The 12,153-nt window shown below is 43.8% G+C and overlaps 1 protein-coding gene across 2 annotated transcripts in view; it reads left to right on the forward strand.

Annotated features, from left to right (window-relative positions):
* Nucleotides 1–10,048, forward strand: part of BRINP1 (BMP/retinoic acid inducible neural specific 1) — a 90,265-nt gene extending 80,217 nt beyond the window's left edge. For both annotated transcript variants that reach the window (XM_068914916.1, XM_068914917.1), the window contains exons 7-8: nt 1,243–1,465; nt 8,376–10,048. In XM_068914916.1, coding sequence (XP_068771017.1) covers nt 1,243–1,465; nt 8,376–9,516 — 1,364 coding nt within the window. In that variant the 3' untranslated portion in view covers nt 9,517–10,048. The remainder of the gene's footprint in view (nt 1–1,242; nt 1,466–8,375) is intronic.
* The last annotated feature ends 2,105 nt before the right edge of the window (nt 10,049–12,153 follow it).

Below are 12,153 nucleotides of genomic sequence, written 5' to 3' on the forward strand. Positions count from 1 at the left end.
CCTCCATAGTGCCAAGACAAGGGGGATACTAACTTCCCTCAAACTGCTTCCTAATTGGACTACCTCCTCCTAATTTAGCCTAGTATGTGGTTTGGTTTATTTGTAATGAGAACACAGTGTTGCCCACAGTAACCCTCAGGACCTTTTCAGCAGGGCTGCTCTTCATCCAGTTATCTCCAAGTGTGTACTGATGCATGGTGTTGTTCTGCCCTGGTGCAGGCTTTGATCTTCTCTTTTTTGCACTTTTTGATGTTTCCATTGGCCCACTCCTTGACTTTCTCAAGGTCCCAGTGTGTCACATGTAGTTTTCCGGTATCAAAAATTGAGTTGTTTTCTACTGAGAAAGGTGGAACCACCTGTCTTTTCCACATGAAGATGTCCCAGCCTGGTAATTAGAGCCTAAGCAAACTAGTCTCGGTTAGGGCGAAAGGGACAGTCATAAACAGAAATGGTACCAGATTTTATTTTTCTGTTCTGTGATATACACACACACACGAAAAACCCTTCATAATGCTTTTGCATTCACAAACAAAATCAAACTGAAATAAAGTGATCGCAAAACAACATTTAACAACACAGTTATGGATCAATTAGATTTTTCCTTTTCCTAAAATTGACACATTTTATTCTGATTTTAGACCTGAAAGCCATTTTATTTTATTTTCATTGTTACATAAAGCAACTCATTTAACTTCAAATGAAGAATCAGAATGCTCTTTTTAAAAAATGAGAAAGCAGGTCATTTTAACACAATGCAAACCCTTCCTTTGGGGATTTTCTTAAGCTTTTTTGCTCTTTTTTTTTTCTTTTAATGACACAGCCACAATCAATTGACTTCAACAACAAATGGCATTTAGTAGCAGCTGAAAAACAATTTAAACAAGAACTCTTTAACTGACAATAATTACAATTCCCTAGTTTTTTGTTCATAACCCCTAGACTATAATCCCAGGCTCCAGAGAATTTGTACTCTTTTTGTCTCCATCCTGAACACATTACCCATATTGTTTCAGCCTAATATCCTTTGGGTTTCGTTTTCATGTGGGAGCAGTAACAGACATGGAATTAGGGGGCTTTTTGGGGGAGAATGACAGACCAGGAAGTTAATGGACATCCGCTTCCTTTAACAGAGCGCTGAAGGCCTTGCACGTCATTGCTATTCCTCCATCTTGCTGATGAAAAGCTTTGTAACTTCGTTATAGTTTGGATCACTCTCTTCCTCCACATACTTGTGTGTTCCAGATGAGTTTAAATCCTTCATGAAAAGGCTACCTAGCAACCACTTCCTGACCATTGGGAGCATCCACCAGCACTGGGGGAATGACTGGGATCTTCAGAACCGGTACAAGCTCCTGCAGAGCTCCCTGGAAGCCCAGCGCCAGAAGATCCAGCGCACTGCCCGCAAACTCTTTGGCCTCAGTGTCCGGTGTCGGCACAACCCTAACCACCAGCTGCCTAGAGAAAGGTACCTTCATCTGTCATCGGGGATAGTGTGGTGTGATGGGTGACTGATGGGGCACAGCCTGGGCTTGAACGTAAACCCTCCTCATAGCCAAAGTGTTTGGCTTTAGGATGTGCTAACATGGAGGCTTGCGGACAAATGGTAAAGTCTGGGAGAGGGTTGAGAATGCTGGAAATTTAAGTAGCCTTTATCATGGCCTCAAGCACATCCACTTCTCTCCTGCTTGGTCATACTTTCCCAGGTGAAGGGCACCCACATATCCTATAGCACCCTGCAAGGATGTTGTAGGGCTGATGTCAGACAGCCAAGCTGATCAAGCTCTTTCTTAGAAGTTCTTGCATCACATACCATAGCCAAGATTTAAGCACCTATTTGCTGTTAAAGCGGAAATACAGAGCACAAGATCCTTCAACCCGTTTTTGGGTTGTGCTTCAAGGAGAAACCTTGGTTTCGCTAGGACTAGACCTTATCTTTTCTACAAGAGGCAGTGTGAACCTGCAAACCTGCCCTGACCAGTCCTCGCAATATTATTACAGATGGAGAGACTAGGTTTTCCATTACAGCTAAAGAAACTATTGCTATCCAATAGTCACCTCCTGCTAACTCCTCACAGCTCTGTCCTAGTTTCACGACTGGTTTTACGTCTATTTCCAGTCATTTTTTGTGACCTGCATCTGTGGATTTTAATGAACATTTTTTGCTGTATTTTTTTTTCTACATTGTCTGGAACCAAGTGACACTCAAAAGCTTGGAAAAAATGAGTAAAAAATGCCTCCTCTTCCATGCTTGGCTGGGAAAAGTCAGGCCAGGTTAACATTTGTAGAGGAACTGCTTTTTCACCCCCTTCGTTAGCTGAATGTTCAGGCTCAAGAGAGAATTAAATGACTGGGTCTCCTGTTATCATCCTGCCCGCTGGACACTGAATAGGCTGAGTTTCCATTTAGCCACTCTGCAGCTCAGGAAACGTTTCCAGGGCTTAAGACCTCTTTAATTACCAAGCATTTTCATGTTACTGGACAAAGATTTGATGGAGTTACTAGGGATGAGGAGAAATATCTCTTAAATTTAAGAGATTATGAAAGAAAGTCTTTGGAGAACTTCCTAAAACTGGCCCATTCCTGCCAACTGGCTGAGCTGCTAAAGACAAGTCAACTGGTGGAGAAGCCACAGGCACATCCAGACATTATTTTGAGTTGTGCCACAACAACGATAAAGTGAAGCAGCAGCTAGCAAATATCCAGCCAACCATGTTGCTGCAAAGCTTCCAGATATATTTATCTTCAGCATTTCTCTTCTATTTTAAAAAGCCAGTCAGGCAGAAAAGGAGCCTCCAACTAATACTATAAAATCTGGAGGAAGGAGGATGAAATGGATGATGGCAGCTATTTTTTTTTTAACTGACTGATGTGCTTGATTTGTTTAAGTCAACACCACCCGGCATATTATCATGTCTTCTCTTATTTGTCATTCTGCATTTGTAGCTAGCCAGGGGAGGGGCTCAGTAGACAGATAGGTAGCAGAAAAGGTATCCATTTCATTGTTCTTTTCACGGGGCTTGGAAATATTCTAATTTTCTAATTGTTACTGTACAGAACGACAGACGCTTATCAAGCATGCCAGTGGCTTTGAAAGGATGGAAAGGTTCTATTAAGAGCAAGCCTCTCTCTTTAGTACACGTAATAGTAAGCCTACATTATATATTCAAAAGCAACGTAAAAAAGAGAGAAAAAGGGTTACTGTTGATTGCCCTCAGGGAAAGGAAAAGGTGGTGTTTCTAAGGGAAAGAAAATAGGGATTTTGGTAATTAGGATGACTCTGTATGACCTTTTGCAAGAGCCAAGAAAGAAATATACATATATATATATGTACATATATAATTTAAAATAGATTTGCTCTGTACTGCTTTTGCTTAAAAGCACCTCTTTGCAGGCAAGTTTGTTGGTTTAAAAAAGAAACCACTCCTTAGCTGTTAAAGCTTTGCTGTTGAATAAGCACCTACAGTGCTTGTATTTTAAAACTCTGGATATAAAATATAAATAACATCCAAAGGGGGAGGGGGGGTGGAATTTGTTCTGGACTCCATCCTCACTGTCGTTAGTTAAGAATATACCTCACAGCTCCTGAGAGTGAAAATCGCAGTGCGTACTTCACTGCTCGACACAGAAAGCCCAAAGGTGTCTCCACAGCAGCTAGTGCTGGTTAAAAAGTAAGAGGTGAGCTTGCAAAGGAAAAGTTGTTGAATCCCTACTTTTATTCTTGAATTTGGAAAAAACAAAAGTATCTGTCCTGCTAGTTGGTTTTGGTTTTTGGTTTGGTTTTGTTCCTTTTTAACTAGCTCAGGTACCATCTATAGCAAAAATACATCTTTGTTTTGGGGGACACCCATCAGCTTCTTAATCTCCCCAGATCTGATTAACCCTGAGGGATGACAATTCAGAAGGAAGGAAAATTATTCTTAAATCCGAATCACTCTTCTAGTATGGCTTAACCTCGTCTTCTGATCTGGATTCCTAGCCCTGTCCTGTGAAACATTTTTGTCACAACAGATACCTTTTAAATGGCGAAACAGCTCTGCATTAATATCGGCTCCCAGTTCCTGGCATTGCCAAGGGATCATATATGTCCTGTGAGCAACAAGAAACTAATGCAACTTAACTCTCACTTACAGCCTTGGCTGAACGTCATTGTTTTCACTCCAGTTTGGACTGCAAGGTTTTAAAGTTGAATTCAAAACTGCTTGACAGTGACCTTTAAAGACATAGTTTTCCTTCTTTTGTTTCACATGCTGTACTACCTTATACATTGAACTGGCAGGGGTAGCAAACATTAGGGAAAATAACCTTTGCAATGATATTTGTCCTTTAAGAGTCAGACTAGAACTTCTGGAGTAGGGTTTCACTTCCATGGGAATCAGGAAGGGGAAGGAAGAGAAAATAATGTCTCCTTAATGAAAGAGAAAATAATGAAAATTAAACACAATGACTTTGCTACTAACTTTCGGCTTTTAAACAGTGGCTCTTTCTAGCTTCCGTCTGCCCTGGCTTCTCTTGGTTATATTCACATAACTCTGAGCCATCAAGGGCGAGTGTTTTAAGAAGTTACCTCCTGTCAGCTGAAGTGCAGTAACTGGTCCTGCATATATTCTTATCCTGCCCCAAATGCAAGATAAAATGGGTAATTTATATCACTCTTCCTCTCTCTCACTTAATCACTCTTCCCATTGTCATGTTCGTAGCTGATGCCCAGCTCTGCCCTGGATTCTGCATTTTCATTTAATTATGTATGTCCTTTATTGCTGCCATCAGCAGATGCTAGCTAGCCTTCTTTTTTCCATTTTTGTCCTACTTGTGCCTTTGCTGAATGCTGCCACACAAGCACGCACACACACACACACACACACACACGCACACACACACGTGCGCACACACACACACACTCACTCATGCATATATATGAAAAACCCCTCTTTATCCTGAGCTCCTCCCATCCTTCCTCCACGAAGCTGAGCTGGGGAACAGGAAAATTACTAGTTTCAATGGACAGATCTTAGCTGAGGCTCCTTTCTTGTTTTGCCCTGCCAACTGTTAGGATAAGACAAGGAGGGAAGGATAGCAAGATCTTTTTATTTCTAAGACAGAGCTCACCGCTGGACTAGGATGTGGTGATCTGACTCTAATTTTTAGGAGTTTCCTGCTGTACAGCCTATCCAAGTAACTCTTTCTGAGCTGATTTATTTCTGTTTGTCTTTTCGTGGTGGTTCTTAATACTTCTGTATTGTAGTGATTTATTAGCATCATATATTGCAGGGCCAGAGGCAGCTGCAGTGTGGACAGATGAGGAGAGATCGGGTCTGCACAACCACTACTGAAGCCAGAGTTAATACAGCAGACCAGGCTTCTCGAGTGCAGGGACTGACTGCAGTTGCAGTCACCCTCCTGGGACAGCTGCACCTATACAAATAAATATTCACGTAGATCAAGTTTTGCCATGTGTAGCAAGGCTCCACATCCTGGCAGTCCTTGTCCCATGAACTCAGTGGAATTACTGACATATAACACTTGTTTCGGAGGGCACAGCATCAAGCCGGCACTGCATAAATATATTGGGAATCCTTCCGTGCATCAGCAAGTGCATATGGAAATCGGGAGAATCACATTCACTTGTACACAGCTGGAATTGAGATCTATGTATGGTAGTTGTTTAATGTGTATTTGACTGTAATTTGTATATGCAGCTGTACGTGGCTATTTACAGCCACAGTAAAGTGGTGGCGGTATGCGCACACAGGCACACTGCTGACATTGCTGAATACCTAATCAAGCCTATCTCAGAAACCACCTTGAAGCCTAATACAACCAGGCCCACCTCACCTAGCTGCCCGGTCCGGCAAAGAGCAACAAATGTAACCTTGGAAAAAGCTGTGGGAATCAAGGAAATGCCATCCTCACCGCAGGGAGAGGGGTTGGGACACAGAGAGGGTACGTCATTGAGCTGAACCTTTACCTTCTGTCTGCTGCTTCAGCCCTTCCTTTTCTTTGCATTGGTGGGCTTTCCCCCACCCTTGTCGTGGTAGACATTACAGTGTAGGTGGGAGCTAGGAACACGGCTTGGAGCTGCAGGGGCTGTTCTCTTCAAGGCAACCTCTGATTTTGCGCTGTTGTCACCAATCCGCATCATGGGAAGAGGCAGCATGCAGGAGCCTTGCGCTTCACTTAAGCATCCCCCCCGGACCCCCACTAAACCGAGGCAGTCAGTATGTGTAGCCAGGGTCTTGCTTTGGTTTTACTTCACTCTCCACCTGCTCATCTTCTCTCAGCTTTGTGCTCGGGTTAGTGGTTAGAAGCAAAGGGTCCAGCCTTCTTTTAAGGCAGTGCCTAGTGGAATCAAGGTGGGCCCACAGCACTCCTGGGAGAGTCCAAGCTGGAATCTGGTTGCCTGGCTAAATTCAAGCCCGTTTGGCTGGCTTTCCAAACAGGAGTTGCAAGGCTTCAGATGGGCTAAAAAAATAATTTTATTGCAGAAGGAGCAAGCAGAAATTCACCTGTGAGCAAAAGGCTAACCCAGTCCCCAGGGGATGGTTTTCAAATGCTCGTTGCTGTCAGCAACATGTTTTACAGTCGCACTGAACTGTCCGCTCCGCTCTGAAGCAGGGCTGTCCCAGAAACCAGGAGGTGTCCTGTGCACTCTTCCTAGGGATCAGACTGGGCTGTCACCATCTCTCTTTGCAGCAGACATTTATAGGGGCCGCTGCCTTGTTCCCAAGCTCCCTGGCCTCCCTCTGTCTTTTCCACTTGCAGAAGAGCTCCTGTTAGCTGTGAATAGGAGACAGGGACCCTGGCAGCTCAGTACCACAGGAGGAACAGCAAACTGTTCGTGCACACATCCAAGGCTTCATAATTTTCCTACTAAATTCCTTCTTTTTTCCTCACTCTGTCCTTCTCACTTTTTTCCTTTCACTCAATTTCTTTCTCTTCTTTCCTCTGAACTTTGTCTTTTCTTTCCTCCCAGTGCTCTGTATCCTGCTCATTGCCGTTGTTTTAGTTTTCCCCTTTCCTCCATCCCTGTTACTCCTGTCCACTGTATTTCTTGCTTTTCCTTTTACCTGCATATTATCCTTCTTTCTTCTCCTATCCTTTCTGCTTCTGCTCCTTGATTATTTCTTTGCTTCCAGCTCCTTCCTCTGTTTTATACTCTCATCCCTCCACTCCCTCCCTCCCCCTAATCATCTTGCTGTTCTGTGCTGCTGTATCATTTAATGCCTTCTTTGATACAGCCTACAGCTTAATGATTATTCGGAGGTCAGGCTATGCAGGTGCCATGAATTTCACTAATCCAGCTCTGAGAGCCTCTGTCCATAATCACTCCTCCCGTTCTACAGGGACTGAATCCTAATTTGTCATTAGCCAGTCCTCTCACTGCAGTGCTACCAAGAACTTTTTGCCCAGAGGAGACAATGAAGTATTCATTAGCTGGGGGGGAAAGGCGGAGGGGAGGGAGCGAGGCGGCTGAACAAGGCGTTCTGGTGAAGGCTGCTGAGAAAGGAACTGCTGTGCTGAGATTTCCCGGGGGCTTAGGAAAAGAGGGGGGGGGGGCAGAAATGAAATGTGGCAAGGGGGTTATGCAAAACCCGAACGTGGGTTATGGTGTCGTTCATTAGGGGTTGTTTCAGGGCTGCAGAATGTGGAGGTGATGGCACTGAAATAGCAATTATGGGAGTGGTGGGGCCTGGGAACAGGCAAATGTGGCTGCTTGTTAAGGGGAGAGGCTGTAAGAGGAGGTTAATTAACAACAATTTTTTAAAAAGAGAAGCCCTTTGAGCAGCTTCATCTCTGTGCACCTTGGCTTCTATGGTCTTTTCTGGTTTTATTGCTCTCTGCATCATGAGCAGAGGTTACTACTAGTTTTGCCCCATCCCATTTCAAAGTCTGCTTTCGGTGAGTGGGGGGATTGCCAATAACATGGAGAGGAGCTGCTGCCTAGCCTCAGCCTAGGAGTTGTGCTGACCTGCAATATCTGATGGCACTTCAGCCTCTGGCATGGCTTTGTCAGCTCTGCTCCCTGCTCTGTTCCTGTGGCTGAACTTTCTCTCTGCCACACTGACGGGAACCTTGGCAGGAGGCTGGGCCAGTCTCAGCTTTTAAAGCAGTGTAAAGAGAAAGGATTGAGATAATCAGTCCCTACCTCACCCCTCTTTCTTAGAGGGTTTTTGTTCTCCATTGAAGGAGTAAATAGCACATGTAAAATAAACTCCAGAATTAGACTGGAATAGCTCCCAGATGCCAGCAGCAGAGCATGAGTATTCTGAGCGCTCTGCCTCAGATATATCCCTGAAAACAGTGGCCCTAATATGATGCCAACATTGAAGAATCTGTGAGGCTATGTGATGCTAACACTTTCCTCTTTCCACTTGCAGAACAATACAGGAATGGCTTACCCGGGTCCAGTCCCTCCTCTACTGCAATGAGAATGGGTTCTGGGGAACGTTTCTGGAAAGCCAACGGAGCTGCGTATGCCATGGTGGCACCAGCCTGTGCCAGCGCCCCATCCCCTGCATCATCGGGGGTAACAACAGCTGTGCCATGTGCAGCCTTGCAAACATCTCTCTCTGCGGCTCATGCAACAAGGGCTATAAGCTTTACCGGGGTCGGTGCGAGCCTCAAAACGTAGACTCGGAGCGGAGTGAGCAGTTCATCAGCTTTGAAACGGACTTGGACTTCCAGGACCTAGAGCTGAAGTACCTGCTGCAGAAAATGGACTCTCGCCTGTACGTGCACACTACCTTCATCAGCAATGAGATCCGCTTGGACACCTTCTTCGACCCCAGGTGGCGCAAACGCATGTCCCTCACCTTGAAGAGCAACAAGAATCGGATGGACTTCATCCACATGGTGATCGGGATCTCCATGCGAATCTGCCAGATGCGCAACAGCAGCCTGGACCCTATGTTCTTTGTCTATGTCAATCCATTCAGCGGGAGTCACTCTGAGGGCTGGAACATGCCCTTTGGGGAGTACGGCTACCCACGCTGGGAGAAAATCCGCCTCCAAAACAGCCAGTGTTACAACTGGACCCTGCTATTGGGCAACCGGTGGAAAACCTTTTTCGAGACCGTCCACATCTACCTACGGAGCCGGACTCGGCTGCCTTCCCTGCTGCGTAATGAGACTGGCCAAGGGCCTGTGGACCTTTCTGATCCCACCAAGCGTCAGTTCTACATCAAGATCTCAGATGTGCAGGTGTATGGCTACAGCCTGCGTTTTAATGCTGACCTTCTGCGCAGTGCTGTGCAGCAGGTCAACCAGTCATACACACAAGGTGGGCAGTTCTATTCTTCCTCCTCCGTCATGCTCTTGCTGCTGGATATTCGGGACCGAATCAATAGACTGGCGCCTCCCGTGGCCCCGGGGAAGCCCCAGCTGGATCTGTTCTCTTGTATGCTCAAGCACCGCCTGAAACTCACCAACAGCGAGATCATCCGTGTGAACCATGCTCTAGACCTGTACAACACCGAGATCCTCAAACAGTCGGACCAGATGACAGCCAAACTCTGCTAACCCAGACTTTTCAGTGGACACATTGGTGACTGATCCTTTTGCTGTAAAAAAATAAAAGAGAAAAAAAAGAGAAAAAAATTAAAAAGGAAGAAAGAAAAGGGGAAAAATAAGAAAAGAAAGGGGAAAAACAAAATTTGTAAAATGTAATTAATATACAAAAGAGGAAAAAAAAGAGGAAATTCTTCATTTGTTGAAAACTAAACCCGTTCTAGCAGCTGTATAAAACTGTCAGGCATGTTTGTTATTTCTATTATCCGTCATAAAAGGGTAACATCTTACTCTCTCTTGACCTTGAGGGTGTTGCTTGCTAGGCCTCAGGGGCAGCAGAAGTAAATAAAGGGAGGAACAGAGAGAGGGGCAAATTACTGTACTGAACTGTAAAGATTTCTGCTATGCAGGTGCCAAGACAAAGAAACAAACAAAAAAAAATCGAAGCAAACAAAAAAGTTGTATGTAAATGTAAAAGAACTGCCATTATTCCTAGTGGGAGTAAATGGTCAAAGATAAAAGATATTTCTTCTGTTGAGATTTATGCCAGCTTTATATTGAGTTATTCACCCAGCCTGTGCTGAGCTTTGCTGGAGGAGAGAAGGTGATGGCAGTCCTTTGAAAGTGAAATATACGCCTTATCAGTGAGAAGACACATAACAGGTGGAGGGAGGGTGCAGACTGGAGGTTTCTCCGCTTTGGGGTTTCCATCTCAGAAGACTTTTCACCGGAGGTAGAGCCTCAGCTCTTACTGAAGAGTGGGACAGGTCAGGTTCCCAGGGCAGGGGTGCCGCCCAGGGGGGCAAGTTCTCTTGGCTCTTTTGGCTCCGTTTGAATGCCTGGCATCAGATTGCCGCTGCCTTCAGCAATGCAGTTTAACTCCTTAAGGATCAGTGCCTGTAAATCCTCCTGAGACAATTCTCTTTAAGGTATGGAGTCCCCAAAACCGAGACAACCAAAATCATCTGCCACTTTGGAAAATCTAGACTTAGAAGGAGACCTTTGCTTCCAGTTCAGGGATCTCCAGTAACACTGAAAAACCCTCATCACCACAAAGAAACCAAAGCACAATGCAAGAAAACACATGCCCAAGGAAAGCTGGAGAGTTGAAGGGTGCACATGTCATTTTAGCTCTTCAAGGAAGGAAAAATCCTTCTTACTATTTTGTTTCCTTGGCTGTGAATAATAGCCTTGTTTCACTTGCAAATTCTTTGTCCACAAAGAAAATATAGACAAAAGATGAGTACATTTTATCCAAATAACTTCAAGATTAGCAAAAGGGGAAAAAAGGCAAAATAACCAAATTACCCTGAATTTAGAAGTCAAATTAAAATGGGTTATCAAAAACTTGTCTAACATTTTGAAGTATGTGTGTGTGTGTGTGACTTTAAAAATTATATATATGATGGAGTGCATAAATGTAGGATCAGCTGAGCTGGACGATAAAGCCTGAACATTGGGAGGAGAGAAGTGGGGTGTTTCTCTTCATTTCATTTTGTTTTAGTTAAGGTTCTTTGTGAAAATTGCTAGTGGGGGACTAGAATTTCTCCCTTCCAAAAAGGGAGAAATAAAACTTTCATCCTACTCACCTCTAGAGCTGGAAGAATATCCTGGGGAAAGTCAAGTCTGAGCAGGAGGAATGGTCCTGACACAAAGCCCAAGATCCAGATCTGGTTTGAGATTTAACATATTGGCTTGATTGAGTTCAAAATAGTCTCATACAAGTTTTGATGTCTCTTGTTTAGAGACTTTGGCTCAGATTCTGAGAATAACATCAGTTCTTTTGGAAAGGGCTACATGTATTATGGTATCATTCATACCATACCAGGGACAAGGGCAATTAAGTTTGGCTTCAAGTTTAATTTAATTCCTGAGGTTTTGCTTGATGGTCATCAAAGCTAGGAAGCAATTAGATACTATAAGAAAAATGTACATTTACTGAACTTTCTTGCTAAATCAGCTGTGGAATACGTAGGAGAAACTATCTGGATAGTTACTAAGAAAACAAAAAGGAGCTGTAGTCACAGAAACACACCTGAGTCCCAGGCTGTCCATTAAAATGAGGGGAAGTACGTATGCCTGAAGAAGTGGGTGAATTCAACAAAGTTGTTTCTGTAGACATCCATCCGTTTTGGCTTGTAGTCACTTTTATTTTGTGTTTTCCCTAATTCACACTGAGATCTCTTTCCCTCTCTCTCTCCTCTCTACTGGACAGTCCATGTAAGAGGTTGCAAGGTTGACTAATTTTTCTAATTTTTCTTTTTTTTTTTTTATTTGATTGGGTCTTTGCCTGAGTCATAGAGATTCATGTTCATAGACCCTGTCAGCCAGACAGATTTCTTTATAGTTGTCACCTTTCCATGTCAGCTTTCTGATAAGAGAAAATTCCCCAGCAATAGCACGCATGGCAGTTAGTTTTAAGCAAATAGTAGAGAGTATTCATGGGAAATGAATGTGAAATTTATAATTATAAGTGGTAATGATGTTCCTAACAGTTACACTCATACAATCAGGGAATAGAAATACACTGTTTAATTTACATGTATGACCCAAAGAGCTGACACTGAAAAGAACTATAACTATTGCTCTAAAAATACTGCACATTGCTTTTGAATAACATATAGCCTTAGATGCTTTCTGCTTCCAATG

The sequence above is a fragment of the Struthio camelus genome, chromosome 20, assembly GCF_040807025.1.
Source record: "Struthio camelus isolate bStrCam1 chromosome 20, bStrCam1.hap1, whole genome shotgun sequence".
Lineage (NCBI taxonomy): Eukaryota > Metazoa > Chordata > Aves > Struthioniformes > Struthionidae > Struthio > Struthio camelus.